At 35.6% G+C, this 21,885-nt stretch overlaps 1 protein-coding gene across 8 annotated transcripts in view; it reads left to right on the top strand.

The window, feature by feature from the left end:
* Sugct (succinyl-CoA:glutarate-CoA transferase) overlaps positions 1-21,885 on the top strand; it is a 679,655-nt gene that overhangs the window by 169,807 nt on the left and 487,963 nt on the right. For all 8 annotated transcript variants that reach the window (XR_013435050.1, XM_005319213.5, XM_021722294.3 and 5 more), the window contains one exon: positions 727-822. Coding sequence is in view for 7 of the 8 variants with exons in the window: in XM_005319213.5 (XP_005319270.2) it covers positions 727-822 (96 nt within the window). In the remaining variant the exon portion in view is untranslated. The remainder of the gene's footprint in view (positions 1-726; positions 823-21,885) is intronic.

Raw genomic sequence — 21,885 nt, 5'->3', positions numbered from 1 at the left:
CTGTTCATGAAATACTGCAAGAGTCGGAAGTGAACCCTGAGATTTTAGATGATTTCTTTAGTAGATTCTGTGGTGCTCACAAAGAGAAATGAGTATAATAATGAGGGTATGGGGGTTAGGGCTAAGTTGGGAGTGGTACAGTAATTTTTGTTTAAATGAGGATGGCTCACTAGTATATTTGAAAAATATCAAAAAATCTTGCTACTCTGTGTCAGGATTCTTGAGCAACATGTATCAGAAAACCCAACTAAATTGACTTAAACCAAATTCAAGTTTACTAGTATTATTTTTTATGTATGAGAATTTTAGAAGAATGTAGCTTCTGACTTTGGTTCATCTTCCCAGTAATGGTTTTTATGTGTTGCCTTGGTGAAAAGTGAAAGGATACAGGTGGAGAGGAGAAAAACACATACTCATGGCCCATGTATTTTGTTATGGCTCTGATGCTCAAGGCTGGACTGAAGATCCAAATGCTTGGTCACCTTCTGTCTTCAGATGATCTTTTCAGGAACTGAATGTTTATGTGTTTATATTTCTCAGTTGACTATTATTTAGTCTCAAGCAATAACATAACACTGAGTATAAATGCCTGTATATTTTCTAACTGGTTAGGCAGTTTTTTTCTTCTATAATGACATGAGGTGAAATAACTTTCATATAATATTCTGTTCATGAATATGGATAAACTTAACTGTTTTTATTTTTCTTTCTTTTTTTTTCTGGCAGGTGGCATGTTTGACCCAGGTAGCTGTTAATTATCTCATTGGCCAAAAGGAAGCAAAACGTTGGGGCACTGCTCATGGCAGTATTGTTCCTTACCAGGTAAAAAATACATCAGTTTAGCCTGTTTCTATAATCTGAAGTTTTGTGTGATATGAATTTGAGAAATAATTTCTTTTTACACTCTCCAGGGTATTTTGTAATGTATTTCTGTCTGATTATAACAAGGTTCTGTTGTTCACTTTAAGTTCTGTGTTTTGCATATTTCTTCATCAGAAGATTAGTAACAGGACACTTAAATGGATTAAAGGAATTTGCTGAAAGTGAGTGACTTTGGGGCTCACATGATGGTTTGCTTTTTTTTTTTTAATCCAAAAGGAGCATTGACTATAGCCACTTTATAAAGCAAGATTTGTTACCATGTCATTCACAAAACAAACGTTACTTTTCCCATCTGATGATAATATTATCACAGGATTGGAGTGAAATGAAAATTTGCCTCTGACTGATCTTAATTTTTGGGCAATGCAGATGGCTTAGGAGCTGCTCTTTTTCAGTAAGTGTCTGAACTTATCTTTAGAAATTCTGGACTTTGGTTAGTATGAATTCTGGACTTTGGCTAGTGAAGAAACTGTGATCTTTCAAAAGTATAAATAAAAACAAAAACATTTCCTCTTCTTTCAAACCCCTAACCTGTGCTTAGTATAGTTGCATCACATTTCATTGCATTTATTAATATATCTCTTGTTTTTTATACTATATTGTAAATTTCAGAAAAGGGGTATCTTTTTTATAATCATATCTTTTTTTCACAACCAATATAAGCACAGACTAGGCACATGTAAATTTCTGCTGAAAGAAGGAATGAATTTTACTTAAGGTATTTCAATATTAGTGCTCTTGATAGAAAACATAAAGGTCACCATTTTTAATTTGCCAGCAAATCCAAGAATACTGCTAATCATCCTGTTATTTTTAAGAAATTGTTTCCCTGGGTAAAACTGGTTTTTTTTTTACACTTTTTAAAAATTCAAATTTGAAAAAGCAGTGATCCAATGTGTATCCAGGTTTCTTCCCTCTCTGTTTATGGTCCTTTTATTCCTGAGGCATTCCTATGATTTCACCATAGAAGTGCTTTTCAACACATTAAGTAAGCACTGGAACTTACTTGTATAATTTCAATAAAGGAGATGCTTCCTTCAGTGCCTCCTCTCTTTTTTCCATCAGTGGTTTCATGATCATCTTAGGGACATTTTGTTTCTCTACTTGCTAGCCCTTTATGACTGATTATGGACTTCTAGCCAGAGCTACCTTACTTTATGAAAGTCCTTGCATTTTTAAAATCTCTTTAAATATCATCAAATTAAGCCTTCTTATTTTTCAGATAAGAGATATGATACCTAGATTGAATAGATGAACTCCAGCTCTGGTTTTCTGCCTTCTTGTTGAGAATTCTTTTAGAGCCTGCTATCATTGAGAGGAGATTGCTGTGATCTCAGTTCCCTTCCTCAAATTCACTTCTATAGCCTCATAATCCAATTTGCTCCTAGCTCAGAAGTCTTATTAAATAAATTATAGTCATGATTAATAATGGAAATCCTTCTCAAGGGCATTTTAACATGGAATAATGCTGGAATCTATGTGAATTCTTATCAAATAATGGAAGTTCGGGCTTTAGACTTTGATGGAGAAAGTTTTTCTGAGGTGAAAGTATGTGTAATACAATTCTGAACATCCTAAAGGCAGAAGTAGAAATTTTATTTTTTTGTTTATTTTTAAGACAGGGTATTTCTTAAAAAAATTTCTGTAGACATCAACTACCCCTCCTAGACATTCCACATAGAATTCTGGCATCTTGAATACACTCTTAATTATTTCACTGTGAGATAAAAAGAAATTTAGACTCTTTGGCTTTTATTTTGTAAGGTCAAAGATATGAAAGAGTCAGTGTGTGTGTGTGTGTGTGTGTGTGTGTGTGTGTGTGTGTGTGTGTGTATGATATGTGTTATATATTAAATATGTATATATATGCATAATGTATATATATGAATGTGTATATGTGTGTGTGTTCTTCAAAGATGGAAATGTGCTTTTCCTGTTGAATTGTCCCAGTGATATAAATGGTACTGTGATTATTGATCATAGTTGATTGCATCTTTATTACCTGTAAGAAATAAGAGATCTACTAGGGTCTTTCCTCAGGAGCCCAGAATTAATTTGTTTCCTCTTGGTAGAGAACTGGTTCAGCCTATGATTAAGAAATAAATGCAAATTTAGGTTGAATGAAGCTAGCATAGCAAGATAGTTCCTGGATATGCTTAGAGATCTTAGTCTGTTTTCAATTTTTAAATATATTTGGGGAATATTTTCATGGGTGATTGCCAAGATAATTATAATCCAGTTTTCTATAATAATTACAGCTTTGCATCTAATTTGAATTGTCTGAATTTTGAGCAGAGTGTCTATACTGGAAGACCCCAGTGGTCTCAGATGCTAGGTAAGGTGCCCAGCTCATTTTTCTCTCAGTCATTGTTAATCCTTTCTGGAAAATCATAGACCTTGAGATACATGAAATGAATTTTTTTTAGAAAGAGAGAGAGAGAGAGAGAGAGAGAGAGAGAGAGAGAGAGAGAGAGAGAGAGAGAGAGAGAGAGATTTTTTAAATATTTATTTTTTAGTTTTTGGCAGACACAACATCTTTGTTTGTATGTGGTGCTGAGGATCGAACCCGGGCCGCTCGCATGCCAGGCGAGGGGGCTACCGCTTGAGCCACATCCCCAGCCCCATGAAATGGATTTTTATGAAAAGTAATGATCCTTTATTTGTGTGTTATTTCATAAACATGAAATGCTTAGCTTCTTAGATGGATTATCCATTGAGCTTTGTCCCTCTCTATTCTCTGGCTGCCAACTTTTTAAGAATGAGCAATTTAAACAAAAGTAGATATAATTGAGAGGGCAATTTTCTGTTTGTTGAACAATTAACATATTTTTGGATGTTTTTATGAGAATTCAGATTTTTAAAAAGAATATTTTGATTTCATTGATGCTTTTTTTTTGCATTACTATTGCCCCAGAAAAACACCTAGCCTAAGGAATTAAGAATTATGTAATGTTCAGTGTATATTTTTAACGCATTGGTATGTTTTCCAGTCCCTTAAACAAGTATTTTTGTAAGAACAAGAGAGTTTTTGAGATGAAAAAGGAGTGTGCATAGAAAGAAGATAGCTAGTCCTCAAAAATAAGGCAGCTGTCCTTTAGATAGATGACTGACATTATTCTTCAAAGCTCTCTTCCATTTCTTAAAAAAAATCTTCCTAGGAGCCTACATTTGAATGTTCCCCTCTGCTTGTGACAGGGCTGATCTCCAACTCTTTCCAATATCAACAAGGTTCCATTTAAAATATACTCATGTTAACAGGAGACTATACTGAACATTTTGAAGAAAAGCAGAGAGTTTTAAAAAAATATTTATTTTTTAGGTGTAGATGGACACAACACAATGCCTTTATTTTTATAAAGGTTCTGAGGATCAAACCCGGGTCCTACCCGTGTTAGGTGTGTTCTACTGCTGAGCCACAATCTCAGCCCAAGCAGAGGGTTTTTATTAGAGGAGAAACTTACCCAATCTCAGAACAGGAGGCCTCACATTTCTAATCATATCCTTTAGCTGCTACCAGGAAGCTTTACTGTCTTGTATTCCCCACCTTCTATTCCTTTCTCCCTTATGAGAGTCCTTGTCTCTCTTCTTTTCAAGAAAAACAGACCCCTCTAGGGCTGGGGTTATAGCTCAGTGGTAGAGTGCTTGCCTAGCACATGTGAGGCACTGGGTTCAATCCTTAGCATCATATAAAAGTAAATAAATAAAGTAAAACTATTGTGTCCCTCTACAACTAATATATATATATACCCTAGACCCCTATCGTCTTATATGGAGTTATGACACTCTCTAGTACAAACATAGATTTTTGGGTAGTTATCCTAAATCTAAGCAATTAATAATTTTTTGTATAAAGACAATTCGTTGCCAAGGGCATGCTGATGTGTGGATCTAAAAGAAGCTTACCATTTCCCCCTCAGTTACTCTACATGCACAGTCTCATGTGCTCCTAGTACAACCACAGCTCTTTCCACTACAGTATTGCCTCAGGATCAGGACAGATTGCCCAAGAGACCAATCCTGCAATGAGGCTATAACCACAACTATCTCCTTCTCTTAAAAGACTACCAGAACTAATCACATAATTTTTGCTTTTCCATTCTACTTCTTTTCTTTTGTCTTCTCTTTCTTGTTCTTCCTTCCCTCCCTCTTTGTCTCTTTTTCTTTCTCTCTCTCTCTATGTAACCCAGGCTGGCCTACAATTCCTGGGCTCCAGTGATTCTTTGCCCTCAGTCTCCAGAGTAGCTGGGACTTTAGGCAAGTGCTACCATGCCCAGCTGTCCCATTATTCTTTCATATTCATTTGCTTTAATCACCAGGACTCCAAGCCTCACAGGCTGTTTGTTGTCACCTGGACAATTTCTTATATGCCTATTTCTTTGACTCTGTCATTCCTCCTGCCATCAATTTTGATGGCTGTAAAATCTACCTAGAGGAGTCATGTAAAGCTTGATCTGTCACTTCTTTAACCTGTCCTCTCTCTTAATGATTTTTTTTTCTATTCTCACTTGGCTCCAACTCATGTATTTCTCAAGTTTCAAAGTGCATATGGATCATTTAGAGGTCCTATTACAATACAGATTCTGATTTGAGGCAATGTTGATGCTGCACCATGAGCACCAAGATTACAGATATACACTTCATTGTTGTTAATGATGACACCATTCCTTTGTACTCAACTGGCAAAATCACAGTGCTGATTAGACTTAATACTTTATCTATTCCATGCCTGTACCCAAACATAGTATATGGCCAGAAAACACACTACTGTGCTGTATGCCTCGAATCTATGGCCATCTCTCTGAAGTGGACCCCAGTCTTACCCAGCAAACTTAACACATTCATCTAATTTGTTCTCTCCCTCTCTGAGATGACTACTTCTTATCTTCTCTCTCCTCTGATCTTCTCCATCTGTCTGTTTATTTTTAACTAGACTTTGTCTTTTATTTCATTAAAAAGTTGTGCAGTCAGAATGGAACTACTTCATCTTTTCTCTACTATAGCTCCCAAACCCCTACATTTATATGCACACATAATTCACTGAATTTGCTCCTGTCATGATGGTTGGATTGTCCCTTTACATATTTTGTGTATCTAAAGACATCATTCTTATACTTTGTCTCCTCTATCACCTGTGTTACCTACGGTGGATAAGCACATGAACTTATCTCTCAACTTCAAAAAGCCACCAACCTTCTAGGTCCCCAAGGTATGTCTTTTTCCATCTACAATTCCATTTATTTTTTTTTATTACAAAACTCCTTCATAGAGTTTTGGGTGGTGTTTGTTGGAGGGAAGGACTACACCATCTTTTTAAAAATGACATTTGTGTCTCATAGGCAAGGATTTTTAATAGCGCTGAACCTAGGAGTTTGGGTGGAGTGGAATAGCTAGGGGCAGTTTACTTTTGAGTGGTTCATTAATGAAAATACCCCTTTTATGCTGGTTTTTGAGCCTTTCAAATGAAGAGCCTTCAAAGGGAATTTTTTCTTTTAAATGGCTTGATAAATCACATGTTGATTTCTTCTAAACTTTTCTTCTGAAATAGCTTCTAACTCAAATATTAAAGAAAACAATTAGTTAGATGATTAAATAACATCTTCTTTGCTTTAGTTTGGGTTTATTCAATCAAGGAGTAAAGTAGGAAGCTGTGCTTTGTTATTTCTGGTAGGGACATTATGCTGTATATTTAATTTGGCACAAGCAGAGACTTAGTAAATTCCAAGTTTGAGGAGATGCAGCACTTGGTTATCATTCTTTAGAAAATGTCAAAGTGCTGTTAAATCATGGCAGATTAGGTAACATCGAGAATCTGTTTTTTAACCCATGTTAAAGATGTTTTTGGAAAGTTAAAATGTAAATGATATTCATTTGTCTTACATGACTTTTTTTTCACCTTAGTTATACTAAGTCGACGGAAGTGTGAAGGTACAGTTTAAACAGGCATATGATTGTATTGTATATTTAACTCAATTGATAACACTGTATTAATGGCGATAAAAAATCATTCTGGCTACCACTGAACACATACTATGTGATTGATATATCTCTATATCTGAAGGCCTCTATATTTATGTCTATAGATACAGATATATATGTAATTTTTTCTTTTCATTTTATATTGATGAAAGGGAGATTTGGAGAAGTTTAGCAACTTTCCTGTGTCCTAGCCTAAATTGTAGCTATGGTTTTAAGATTTCAAGATTTATTTCCTTTCCCACTATATCCAAAATGGTAGTTCTTGCAGTGCTTAATAAAGTGTGGTTAGCTGTCTTTTCATTTCTTTAGCAGATAGAAAAATTCTTCTGTTTTCATTATCTCTTTGATAAATGATATACTTATGATTCTGGAGAGACCAAATTAATAAGTAGACTTGCTAGATTTCTGAGCTATGGGATAAGTGTAGGTTTCCCTCTACCTTAGTTTCAGTTCAGTTTCCCTCTTTCATATAATTCTTTTTTTTGTATATTTTTTAGTTGTAGATGAACACAATACTTTTGTTTTATTTATTTATATATGGTACTAAGGATCGATCCCAATGTTTCACACCTGCTAGGCAAGCCCTCTACCATTGAGCTACAACCCCAGATCTCATATGATTCTTGACAAACCAAGTAAGTAATAAGTTCTTGATCCTCCATGAGTAGAGACTTTTTAGTTCTTTTTTTTTAAGAGAGAGAGAGAGAGATAGAGAATTTTTTAATATTTATTTTTTAGTTCTCGGTGGACACAACATCTTTGTTGGTATGTGGTGCTGAGGATTGAACCTGGGCCGCATGCATGCCAGGTGAGCGCGCTACCACTTGAGCCACATCCCCAGCCCAGAGACTTTTTAGTTCTGAAAGTTCTAGGAGAGAAAGAACTGGGCCGCCAATTTCAAGGAACTCAGAGACAATATAGCAGGCATAGCCAGGAGAGCTTGGAGTCAGATAGACCTGGGGAAACTAGGAGAGATAGTATTTTGTGCAATACCTGACTCTAGTAAGCATTTAGTAAAAGGTGGTTTCTATTACTATTGCTGAAGTCTAACTAATAATTATAACTTTGTAAATAATAGTTTCTATAAAAGTGTTAAATAATCTCTTATGAAAACTACCCACGGGAGCTTGGGGCAGAGTAAATAAAGATACCTTAATGGAATTTTTTATTTAACTTTTTTTTTAAGAGGAAAAGGTGGGAAAATGCTGTGGTAGTTTTCTGATTAAAAAAAAATTCTTCTCAAAAAATTCTCAGATCTTTTTCAGAAATTGTAGTATTGAGCCATTGCCTCAATGTAGCATTATAGAAAGAAATACATTTTAAGGAGGATCACATGGGATACCACTCAGTTGTTAAAGGGATTAGGGATTCTGTTTTACTGAATTGTCTAATTAGTTGAGATTTAGTATCAATTAATAGTTAACAAAATGAAACATGACACATTTGATTTTTAGAAGCAACCTTTAAGATGCCTGCAAAATGGGACTTACAAAGATGCAAACCCATCTTTTTGAGAGCAAAAAGTTATGGAATGTTTCTCCTGAGTTTTAAAAAAGGAGGGAAATTCAGAGTATTTTACACCTATTTGTATAACCTCAAGATTGCAGTGAGCTTTGATAATGTTTACCCATTTAAAAAAAATCCCTGGAGATTTATTGGGAACAAATGAGCAGGTAGTAGCAAATATATTAGATTATACCTCACAAGTTTCTGCAAACTTTTGGATTAATTATCACTGGCAAAGAAATTGGATTCCTTGTAAATGAAAGCATAGATTGTCTGAATTTCCCTCAACCCTTTCAATCTAAAGGTTTTGTCTAGGTATCTTTTACATATTTGCTTCTAAGCTTGTGTATGCTTGATCCTTATACATTTGAGATTCTTATTAAAACAAAATAGTCTTTTTTCTTTTATGACTTTGGTTACTTTGAAACCAGTTGGTGAGGGCTTTGCCATAGTCCTAAGAAAACAGGACATTGGGCAGTCCAAGAAGTAGATAAAATTAGGGCAGATGTGCCAATTACTGCCATGGTAGTTGCCACCCCTGGGCTTCTCCTAAGGAAAGGTTTGATTGTCTGTGATTTAAAACAGAATTCTGAACTTAAAATAAATTAGGTAATATGATGTCCAAGGGGATCAAATTACATAAAAAATAAATGTACTTAAGACTGTTCAAAAATTATTTTGATTTTTTAAAATAAGAATTGCATACATTTGACAAATACTTCTAAGTGCATTTTACTGAGAGGTAAAATGGAAGGAGGCACAAGGAAAGGTAATATAGTATAAGAAATAAATTTATAATTCCTTTAGAGTATTATCAGCTTCTCTGAATTCTCAGGACATGTTCAGAATTGGTGGTTTTGTATGTTTTCTGTATCTATCAAATTTGGCTAAAATTATTCCAAAGAATCAAATGCCATTTTGAATATTCAGTTAATGAGAAAGTTAAATAGTCATTACTTTTAGTCGTATATTAGTAACAATCATTATAATCATCAGATAACATTCATGAATGACTAATGTGCCAGTTATTATATACTTTACATACATTAATTCACTCCTTACAACAACCCTTGGAATAGGTTTTGTTCTCATTCCCACTTTCAGTTGAGGAAACTGAGGCATAGAGTGTTTAGGTAACTGCTGTAAGAGAGCAAGTGGCATAACTATGATTCTAACCAATGTGAAAGTACTTGAGCCCACATCATTGCAGAGATAGACAATAGTTCTGCATGTTTAGTTTCACTTTCTATCTTCATCCCACTTTTGAGGAAGAATTATGTGACATTTCCCTCTACATAATTTCCCTTTTAGGACTGCCAAGAGCAATCGAAGAGGTATAAACAATTCTGTTGTTTACTCATCATAGGGATCCTTAATTATGACTTAAAAGCAAATTTCCTTCAGGAAATCAGGTTGTGCATCTTTTGAATAAATCTTTTGATTGCATATGCTAAAATTGTATTAGAATCATAATTAAGTCAACTTATAGGAAAACAGCTCTATCTAGCTTCATCTACTTATTGAGAACAATACTGTCCTTGAGCAACATAGGAGTTTGAGGTGATTTTATCAGCCATGAGCCTTAGAGTTTCTAGTTTTCAAATGGCATTTCTGTGGGGTTGGTAGACAAGGGCAGGAGTTGGGGTGGGAAGGAATTGGGGCATGAGGAAGGGGCAGCCTGGGGAGAAGCCAAGTAGGCATCTCTCCAAGTACTCCAACACCATTTCAATCAGAATAGTTCTGCTTTTTGTGGTGGTGTTTGTTGCTTTGAAGTAGAAGTTTCACTGCTTAAGAATGTTTATTTGTTCGGAATAAATCAACTTGTACCAGTGGATTCTACTGGTCTAAAAAGTGGATTTTGGGTATGTTTGTGTGTATATTTTGGGGAAGAGACTCATTTCTCTCCTTGTTGGAAATCAGTAATATGACTTCTAGAACTGTGAACACAGAATCAAAGAAAGGGTTTTATCTGGTGGAAAAGGAGACTTTGGTGGGTAGAGTTTGTGTATGGTCTGGCAGAGCTCTTCTGTGTTGGTGTGGACACATTATTCCACAGCTAAGAGACTAGTCTTGTGGCTGTGTGTGAAATCAAGGCTCTCTGGGTCAAATATATCATACAGGACTAGATTTGGACACAACTGGATTAGATGTAGTTGCACATCTTGTTCAGTTCTTAGGAGTGTCCAGGAGAAATCTTGTTGAATTTCTGAGTAGATGGGCTTAGCATTAATAAAAAATCCTGCTGGATCCCTGCTCAGGTGCAGATTATCTGCGGAAAAAGGAATGGAGTTCTGATATGGTGCAAAGTACTACTATACTATGATGCAGTATTGGGCAGATCAGATAATTACAATGAAAGAAAACCTGTGAGAAGTTAAGTGCTGAAGTGAATCCATACTGGAGACTTGAACAAATCATGTGTGAGGATGAATATGGCTATGAAGTATCTCATTTTCCTTCTTAGATTTGCTTCTGGCATTTAGGAAAAGGAATTCTGTTGCATGGACTCTGCTAACAGGGTATAATAAGTGTGCTGCTGAATGGGATTAGTGAGATAGAAACAATAAAATCATGTTAGCAGTTCTTTTGACCTACTTTTAACCTGAAAATTTTTTCTCAAATGTCCCTTCCCTCTTCTCTCTGGAAGGTAAGAGCAGGTATGAAATGTTCTAGGTCCTGGCCCCTGAGTGGTCCTTGGAGTGGCAGCATTGGCATCACCTGTAAGTTTGTTAGGAGTGATAGATTCCATTTTATTCTATTGAACTGTATCTGCATTTTAACAATATCCCCAGGAGATTCATTTGCAGGTTAGACTTTGAGAAATCCTGTTCTAATGTATACTTGAAACTCTTTTTGTCATTCTAATGTGAGTCCACTAGATGTCACTCTTGTAACCTGGTAATGGGATGGCATTTTTCAATCAGGACTTGCAAGAATCCCTGAACATGATCATATTATTAGATAATTTTCATCTTTCCCTTAGAGCTACTGATATACACATTGATTATTTAAGGTACAGTTACCTTACTCTGTGGTTGAAAGTACTGGAGAGAGATTCCTGGAAATGATTTTCATTTGTTGAATTAGTACTCCTGCCCACTGTCTTTCCCTCCTTCTTGAAGCCCTCTTGCATGGGTTAGCTTGTCATTATGTAATCTTAGCACAGAACATGCTGCTGATGCTCTGACTCGCTCACTGAGAGAGCATTGCCCTGGGTTTCTGAGCACAGAAAAAGAATAAACATACAGGTTTGGTCTCTGTGAAAATTATTGAGAGCAGAAAGGAAACAGGATTGTATCCTGAAATTAGTATCAACCTCTACGATCTGATTGATGAAAGAAGTGCTGACCTTTCTGAGCTCTTAAGGTGTCTCCAGGGTGGTTTTATAAAGAAGTTCAAGCTTAGGAAGAAGTGTCTCTTTTTAGGGTGTTAGTTTCAGCCATGAAAATGAAAATAAGGACATTTACAAGTAAAGCAACATTCCCAAAGGAGAGACATACTTTCAGAGATGTACAAGGTCCATAAGAAAGGTCCTGTTAACAACTATAGTTAGGTCTGCAAGTTAAGAAAGATGGGCAAAAAGGTTAAAGACTCTGCTTTAGAAGATCCAATTTTTTACCAGTTGCCCAGCTTGAGAAAAAGTTAGTTCTTGAAATAAATCAAAACTCTTGCAAAACTCTCCTCCCTCTGAGTTTGATGTGGTTTTTCATCTGTTTCAGTTAACAAGGGTAGCAAACAAGTCATAAAGTAGCAGGTGTGTGTGTATGAGTGCTTGAGAGTGCTTTGCAAGTGTATGTATTTCCTCTTTTGGATGTCAGGAAGGGCATTTGATTTATAATATGTATCACTAAATGATTAAAAATGTTTAGTTTGATTGATTTTAGCCAAGAAAAATATTCTTATTGATGTAAAAACAATATGGTTTTAGCTTAAGTATAATTTTCTTTTTTTTCAAAATATTTAAGGTGACCATTGTATTTACTTTTAAGCTTAAGAGTCCTTCTTCAAATTCATTTATTATGATATGATTCTTTTTTTTTCTTTTTTTCTTGTTACTGGAATTGAACCCAGGGACACTTAACCACTGAGCCACATTCCTAGTCCTTGCTATATTTTATTTTGAGACAGGGTCTTGCAAAGTTGCTTAGGGCCTCACTATGTTGCCGAGATTGGCTTTAAACTTGAGATCCTCCTGCCTCAGCCTCCTGAGCTGTTGGGATTATAAGGCTTGTGCCACTACACCCAGCTGTGATGTGATTCTTTTATTTTTTATTTTTTGGTGGTGGGTATTGAACTCAGGGGTTCTCAACCACTGAGCCACATTCCCAGCCCTATTTTGTATTTTATTTAGAGACAGGGTCTTACTGATTGCTTAGGGTCTTGCTTTTGCCAAGGCTGGTTTTGAACTCACGACCCCTCTGCCTCAGTCTCTCAAGCCGCTGGGATTACAGACGTGTACCATAGTGCCTGGCTTATGATGTGATTCTTTATGACCATAAGCAGAATTAATTTTAAAGCATCTAACTGAAAAATTAATCTTATATTTTAAAACAATATATAAAATTATGGAAAACAAGCCTAAAATGCTCATTTCTATTCCTAGCCACAGCCTAAACTTCTAGTTCTAAAGTGTTAGGATTTTACATGATTGTGCTCTTTAATGTTGATTTTTTCCTTCCTTCTTTTTAATTATTTCTGCTGAGACTCTGAAGTTGCCAGAGATGGTAGCATATTAACATGTATTATTTTGAACTTGGGTTGTGGAGTCAGGGAGTCCTTGGCCACATTATTTTGTTTCATTAAGTTTCTACATTTATGAAAAGGGATACTACTACCTGATTCAAGAATTGTTGATAATTCATTAAGACAGTGCATAAAAAGCACATGGCATGAAGTCTGGTACATATTACATGTTTATTATGTGGTAGCAATTATTGTCATTCCTGTATCCATCCCAATACGCCAGACCTGTTGTTGTTAACCCCATCTCTCTGCTGTTATACCCAGTCACCAGCTGAGACAATGGTTCCTTATAGTTTTTCTTTACGAACACTTCATGAAGAATTCTTGCCTTTCCTCTGTCTGGCAAATGTGTGCATGATGCAGTAGGTCAGTAAGATTGCAGAGCAGTAGGGAGCATGTTGATCCTAGAACAGTAACAGGGAAGGAAGTTTTCCTTACAGCCCACATTGAGTTCTCAATGAAAATTTCCCACAGCATTATATGTGGTGACCCAGCTCAATAGATTTGTAGCACCATTAGGATTGTCAGTAGAGCCATATCACAGGCTGGTGATCCCAATCACCAACTTAAACATTATTTCTAAAAAGAAACACTCTGAGATGGACAAATGGACAAATCTCAATTGATTTTTTTTTAAGTTCCAGATTGCCTGATTTTTTTTTAATTATTTTTACTGATTTGGGATGGCTTTTTTTTTCTTTGTTTTAAGTCTAGGGAGGACCTTTATACTTTCAATAGCTATTACTCACACACATTGGGGTCATTGGAACATGACCTGGTTAGCAGCTTTCGAGCCTCAAAAAGCTACTATGAGGAAGTCTGAAGAGACCTTTCATCCTGCACACGTCCTAGAAAGAGTCTTTGCACTTCCACCATAAGCAGCCCTATGGTTTTATTGGATAATATCCTGCTGATGAAGAATGAAGAGGACTCTGACCAACTGTGTTACTGTGCTGTCTCAAATAGAAGATATAAAATATTATAGAATTATCAGCACTTAATTAAAAATGAACCTAGTTTTTCTTGCTGTGGTTTTGCAATTGCATTGGATTTTTAATTTCTTTAACGCAGTTAATATGTATTTTTGGTAATTGCCTAAAATGCATTTCATAAAACCTTAAAAGGAGTGTGGATTGCTCCTTTTTACTCCCTGTGCCATTCTTGTTTCCATTGTAGGAATCAAATCAGTTAAGTTCAGTCCTAGTTCAAAGAAGCTGGGGAGGGAGGTAGGGAACAAAACTTATAATGGTGTTACTGTGTTGATTGCAAAAGAATCTGAGGTTTGTTCAGCAAATATAATGGTGCATTGAGGTGTTGTGTTAATATGAGGGGCCAGAAAATGAGCTCTGTGTTTAGCAAATCTTCTAAGGGCATAACCTAAAAATTGGGAGCAAGTTGATAAGTACAGAGGAAGCATGAGACCCAATTTGACACAGACCATGCTAGGGTTATGGTGATAGTGAGCTGTGGAGGGGGAGTGAAAGGAGAAGGGGATTTGGTGGTATGTTGGATGAAGATGGCAAAATAATTGCAATCTAGAGAGAAAATTGACAGTTTTTTAAGAAAAGTAAAGCCTCAGGTATTTATATTTATTTTGAGTGTATAAATTTTAGAAGCATAAACAAAGAATATCATTTGGAGATCTTCATTCCATTTTCCTTTCACAGACTTGATAGAATGAGAAATGGTAGAAACTAGTGGAAGTTGGTACTGATGGGTAAGGAAATCTAAAAAACATCAAAGATGGATGAAGCAGTGGGATTTTAACATTTAATATACAGAAGTGATGTAAACAGAATAAGTATAATAAAAAAGCAAAGAAAAATTGACAATACTGAGCAAATAGATTCTCAGTATGTAGTAATATATTTAGCGATACACATGGACCAGTGGCTCTTGTTTTTAAACTGAAATTGATTTGAGAAACACATGCCAGCTATGGAATACTTTCACAGAGAGGTACATAAACCCATAATACATCTATTTTTTTCTGTGATTTTAATTACTTTTTAGATTTTTCCAGAACCCATGCCTGGACCCTGTTAAGATTCCTTACCAAATACCATGTACATAGTGTGTGAATAGTGAAATTATATTGAGAACACTGGCTAAGTAAATTTGGCTAAGTAGTAGTATGAGATAAATAATACCCTGAGTCTAAAACATCTCCCACAAATGTCTTATTCATAGGGCAGTTTTAGAATTAAGGAAGAAATGGAATTATATTGGACTTGGACCTCAGACTAGACAGAGATTGGTACAAGAAATATCCTATGACTATTGTAATGCTTACAACTCAATAACATTCAACTTTCTGAAGGGAAATCAAAGTCCCCTCTCCACACCCCCAAAAAAGATGCCATCACATTATTATTCAGTTTTAGAGAATGGAGCTATGATTAAATCAATGTGTGTATTAAGTTAAAATTGAAAGTAATATTTTAAAAAGTCTATAACTTGTAGGGAATCTGGAAATGCTTTAATACATTAATGGAAGGGCAAGAAAATGTGTCACATATCAAAGATTAGGAGCTCATAGAAAAACTTTTGCATCCATTTTACAAAGTAAAAGAAGCAAAAGTTGGGGAGAAAGTAGGCAAAAGATTGTTCAAGTGAGAACAGGGAAGACCTCCAAGTGTGACAGGTCAGGTGTAAATAAGAAGCCAGTCCAGCTATAAAGGAATCCAAGAAACAGCACAAAAAGGATGGCAATCCAGAAATAAAAGCTTTTTTATCCATGAAAGGCAGAAGGTCAACTGGAGAATCAATGAGACTGCTTGATGATCAGGGTGCTGAAGGGGAAGAAAGGAAATCTAGAGACTCAATGAATTTTTTTGCTTTGGTCTTATTTGAAACACAGAAATCTCCACTGTCATCATGTCTTTTGAAGCAAAGAGGTGAGATATGTAGTATTAGATCAAATAGTGGTAAGGGAACAGGATGTTCTGCCTTATTGGTGTGGTGGACATAAGTAAATTGCTGAAACTTTATGACACCATAAGGGTCTGCAGAAACTCAAGAGAATAAATGGACCTAAACGTGTAATAATTTATTACACTCGTTCTTTACTGTTTGAGAATTACATTCTTGCTTCCATTCTACTGCCGCCTTCTGAGGAGGCTCTGCAATCTGTTGACTGGTTAATCTCACTCATTCACATTGGTGGACCCCAAAAGTTGTGGGATAATCACCCACTTCATTTAGTTTTAAGGAGAAAAGCATCCTGTTTTCTACAACAGGCTTGGGCTATTTGAAAGATAAATAAGCACCAGGAAAAAAACCCTAATATAATTTGTTTAGACTTTTAAAAGTCAGTTAAAAAGTTTTAAATAAACCTAATCCAAATTGTGTTACCAGGCTATTAGGAAGAATATTTTGTCACACATAGGTATTGATAGAGGAAACAAAAAGTAGAATGTGTGAGCCTGCTGTTGATGGAGACGGGTAAACAGTGAGGTACCCAGTAGGGATTTCTGCTGGCCCTCTTTAGTAAAGATCTTTATAGATAATCTGGAAGAGTAAGCACATAATGAAATTTCCACGGGTGCAGGACTAAGCTTTGTGGCTATTGAAATTATGAATCAACAGAAATATATATTAAAAGACCGTATAAGGAGACAAGAAGGTGACAGGGAAACCCCAGTACTGTGACAAATGCTACCCATTTAGGGAAAAGAAACCAGACTAAAACTGTAACATCATTGGTTCTGAATTAGTTAGAAACCTAGGAACCAACAAAAGAACTTGGGTCCAGTGCAGTGGCACATGCCTGTAATCCCAGTGGCTTTGGAGGCTGAGGCAGGAGGATTGCGAGTCAAAGCCAGCCTCAGCAGAAGCGAGGCACTAAGCAACTCAGTGAGACCCTATATCTAAATAAAATACAAAATAGGGCTAGGGATGTGGCTTAGTAGTCGAGTGCCCCTGAGTTAAATCCCTAGCACCAAAAAAAAAAAAAAAAGGTGTTTGGAATCATTGTAGATGTATCCTTCTGAGTAAGCCAACAGAATGTTGGAAGGTTTAGAAGATAAATGGAGACTGGAAGCAAAACTGCTGTGCTCTTGTGCATTATTTTAGGTCCTAAGTCAAAAGAAGAGAATGGGGAGATGAAAGGATCTAGATTATAATTCTTCAAAATCTTTTGAGGACCAAATTAAATACAAGTGAAAGTGTCTAGTACAATAGTCCATGCCAAATATTTAATGTGGAATCTCCCTGGCTAGAAGAAACCAGTCTCTTACCTGGTACAGGAACCTTCTGAGAAATTTTATTCCAGATGTTCATCCAACTTCTCTCCCACTCAGCTGTAAGAACTCACTTCTACCAATGGAACAATTTACCTTTTTCAACAATTTGACTATGCTTAGTTGAAAGCTGCCTTTCTGTAATTTATAGATCAACAAAATCACAGAGGAGAAAGGGGACTTGAAAGAGATATTCCGATGAACCTCTTATTTTATGATTAGGGCCAGGAATATGTAGATGAAATCAAATGTTAAGAAAGAAAGTAAATGTCAAAAAAATTACTAATCTATGAACTCTAAATTATCAGTATTCAATCATAAAATTCCCTACACACAAACCTATACATCACTATTTAGTTCATAGTTACTTAATATTGATTAATTATAGTGGTCAGTGGTCAACAGTGTGGAGAGTACTTAGTATTCTATTTTTGAGTCATTTGAAAAGTATTAGTTTTCCAGAGTGACATTTTCCAATTCCAGTGTATAAATTAAAAGATGGTCCCAATAGCTTAACAACAGGTCCTTCGCAGCCTTGAAAGAATCTGGTTTGGAATATATTACTGATTTTAGATGAAGGCCTATAAGAAGCTTGCAATAATCATTATTTATGTGAAATAACTATTATTGCTAAAAATTTTTGCTTAATTTTTAAAAAAGGTGTATCTGAAGCCTAAGCTATGAAATGATATATACATCTTTATCTGCTTTCAATTTTCAGTTTTATCACAAAATTTTATCCTAATTCATCTAAGGATAAATTCTTCATGTCTATGATTATTGTTATAGTTATTAGAAGTTAGCATTAATTTATTAACTCACAGCTATTCCAATTACTTATATAATGTAAGTTAATTTGCATACTAATAATACATGATATTGATCTATACTAATTACCATCATCCCACGTCTTAGGATGTGCAGAGCAGATTTGACAGATCTGAGACTTGAATCCAGGTTCTTTTAAAGCTCAGGAATCAGAAACTTCCTTGAAATTGAATTATCTAGTGTTTTAGTCCTTGACTCTTAAAAAAAAATGGGAAAGGAACCTTAGAGACCTATATATGGCATTTCACAAAGCACAACAACAGAATCTCTTGGGTTGATCTCTAAACTCAAAACTATTTTTTTCCTTCATACCTCTCCTTCCCCTTCTTTCCCTGGAAGCATTTCTATTAGTTAAAATTCTTATCTCTTTTTCCTCCCTGCTGTCCATGAAAACCTTAGGCCCATACCCAAGAGCTTGAGTAGTGGATATTCAACATGCCTGTGTTACCCTCCAGACAGATGTATTGACTCCAGCTGGTGGAATGCATTCTAGGTTCAATGATGGCATCTTATTCTCTTTCTTACTTCACTAAAACTTGGGAGATTATAAATCTAAATGTCAGATAGGGATGTATTTCTAACTACATGAGTTCATAAAGCATTGCCTCAATGATATTTCTGTTTGCATTATTTATGAGTATATTTATTTATCTTGGTATTTTTAATGCCCTTAATATCCAGTCCCATTGTGACTTCTTGTTTAGCATTTATTAGCAGCTTTTAGCACCAAGCCTATTGTCAGGCTGATTTATTTCATTGTCTATTCTGTAGCTAAAAATTCTTTAGATCAGGGATTGGCAAACTATGGCCCATGGACCTGCTGATTTTATGTGAGCCTTGAGGTAATGTTAGTTTTTACATTTTTAAATGGTTGAAAAAATCACATGAAGAAAAAATATTTTGTAATACATGAAAACTACAGGAGATTCAAATTTCAGTGCATATAACTAAATTTTATTTAATCATAGACACACTCATTTGACTATGTGTCTAAATGCTTCTGAGCCACAACAGCAAGAGTTGAGCAACAGGGACTTATATTCTGCAAAGCTGAAATTACTTACCATGAGCCTTTCACAGAAAAAGGTTGCTGACCTTTCTGCTTTAGAATGTTTCCAAAGACCCAATCAGCATCATTCTGCATTCCCTCTTGGGCTTTTGATCTTGTTAGCTTAGCACACTGGGCACTCTCCAAAGTGTCTACAAAAAGTTATTAGGAATGCTTCAGTTATCTATTATCTTCGGTCAACTCCAGACATTTTGCTAATAATGTTATTAATGGTTTTTTCCTGCAAATACACCATTTTTTTCAGAGGTGGCCATAGTAAGTGTTTGGGGTAGAAAAAAAGTTAAATATAAAGAACTATTCCTTTTATTTATTTATTTATTTATCTATGTATTTATTTTTATATCTACAAAGTCCTTTTATTTTCCATATAAGGTAACATTCACAAATTTTAGGGATGAAGCTATTATTCAGCCTAGCATATATACCATCTGAAAATGCACTAAAACCCAAACCCAATTACCACCTGTTTTCTTTTTTTATTTAAAAAATTAAAAAATATTTTCTAATTAGTTATACATGACAGCAGAATGGATTTCATTTCATTGTACACAAATGGAGCACAACTTTTCATTTCTCTGGTTGTACAAGATGCAGAGTTGCACCGTTTGTGCAATCATATACATACCTAGGGTAGGATGTCCATCTCATTCCACCATCTTACCTACTCCCTATATCTCCTCCCCTACCCCCTCTCCTTTCTACAATCAAAAGTTTTACCATTCTTCCCATACCCCCATTATGGATCAGTATCAACTTATCAGAGAGAACATTTGGCTTTGGTTTTTTGGGATTGGCTTACTTTGCTTTGCATGATATTCTCCAACTCCATCCGTTTACCTATAAATGCCATAATTTTATTCTCTTTTAATGCTGAGTAATATTCCATTGTGTATATATACCACATATTCTTTATCTATTCATCTACTGAAGGGCATCTAGGTTGGTTCCACAGTTTAGCTATCGTGAATTGTGCTGCTATAAACATTGATGTGGCTGCATCACTATAGTATGCTGTCTTTTGAGTATAAACTGAGGAGTGGTATAGCTGGGTCGAATGGTGGTTCCATTTCAAGTTTTCTAAGGAATCTCCAACTGGCTTAGGTATCAGGATGACAGGAGTCTCATAGAATGAGTTTGGAAGGGCTCCCTCCTTTTCTATTTCATTGAATAATTTGAGGAGTATTGGTATTAATTCTTCTTTGTGGGTCTTGTAGAACTTGGCTGAGAATCTGTCTGGTCCTGGGCTTTTCGTAGTTAGTAGGCTTTTGATGGCGTCTTCTATTTCCGTGCTTGAAATTGATCTGTTTAAGTTGTGTATGTCCTCCCGATTCAGTTTGGGCAGATCATATGTCTCTAGAAATTTGTAAAATAACTTCTTCATAAAGGGTTGACATTTCATATTTTTAATAAAATCTTCATGAAAGTAGTAAGAATCAAAATAAAAGACCAAAATTTAAGTTCAAAGATCATAACTTATAATCTAGTTTGTAATATCTATATTTGGATTGCTTTGGATGTCTTGCAAGTAAATATAAAATATCTGCAAAAGAATTCCTTAGACATTTTTATCCTCAGACAAAGAAAGATATAAAATACATTTTCTTTTTCTTCTTATCTGGCATAAATAGTAGGCAGTCCCATTCAAATTATGACATTTAGTATGGAATGGTACCTGAGGGTACCAAGGAAAACAAACCTCAAAACCAGGCTCCCACAGTTGCAGGCAGTTTTGGACTAACACAGACTAGCCAGATAAATCAAATACAAAACATGTTTTTATGGGGATCAAGGATTCAAAGTTATTCACCTTTTTATGATAAAAAATTCATAAAGACCTGTCTACCTTTCTGATGGTTACATCCTTGCTCTCTCCTGGTCTTAAGCAGCGCTTGGTTCCTGGAGGCAAGTGGATACAGAGGTTTGTCCAGTGGAAATCTAAATTGTGGATATCTGAAAATGTTTCCCAAACAGTTTCAAATTGGCTTGATTTCAGCCTAGTTTGGAGGAGCCATTGTAACAGGTCAAGAGGTGGATCATTAGCCCAGGTGAGGTTAGCTTTCTGACAAATATTAATAAAGATTTTTATTTCTGAAATGAAAGCTGGTTCATTGTCCTTTAATAAGTTCTTGACCACTTCTCTTGATTTTCCTGTATGGGTAGGATGTCCTGGGTAGAACATTATAACTACTGCTGAATGGTATGAGACCCCCTTCAGCAAGGTCAGAATTTCCCTCAAGTGTTTAATATCTTTATTACTGGCAAGTAGATGACCTTCATTCTTACCAGATGGCCCCATGAACATATATGACCAGAAAGGTATACCTGGAATCTGTATAGATATTAATCTTCCTGGCAGGCAATTACGGTGTCTTTGTCAATGCTGAGTTCTGCCTTCTATGTCAACTTCCTGGATGGTAGGGACTTTGCCTCTTTCATCTATTCACTTGTTACCATGGTGTACCACATATGTTGATGCCCATGTTCCTTGAAGCTGTTTCCACTGGTGAAAGTTTTCCAATCTGGTTATTTTAGTGATTGATGTGCTAGGTTAGATATGTTGGAATACACTAAGTCCATAATTTTTGTACAATGAAGTTCTAATATGTTTTTGTTGGCTTGGAAGCTGAGTGGTGAGACTAG

This window comes from Ictidomys tridecemlineatus, chromosome 2, assembly GCF_052094955.1.
Source record: "Ictidomys tridecemlineatus isolate mIctTri1 chromosome 2, mIctTri1.hap1, whole genome shotgun sequence".
Classification (NCBI taxonomy): domain Eukaryota; kingdom Metazoa; phylum Chordata; class Mammalia; order Rodentia; family Sciuridae; genus Ictidomys; species Ictidomys tridecemlineatus.
The sequence above is the reverse complement of the archived record's forward strand: the minus strand, read 5'-3'. Positions and strand labels throughout refer to the sequence as shown.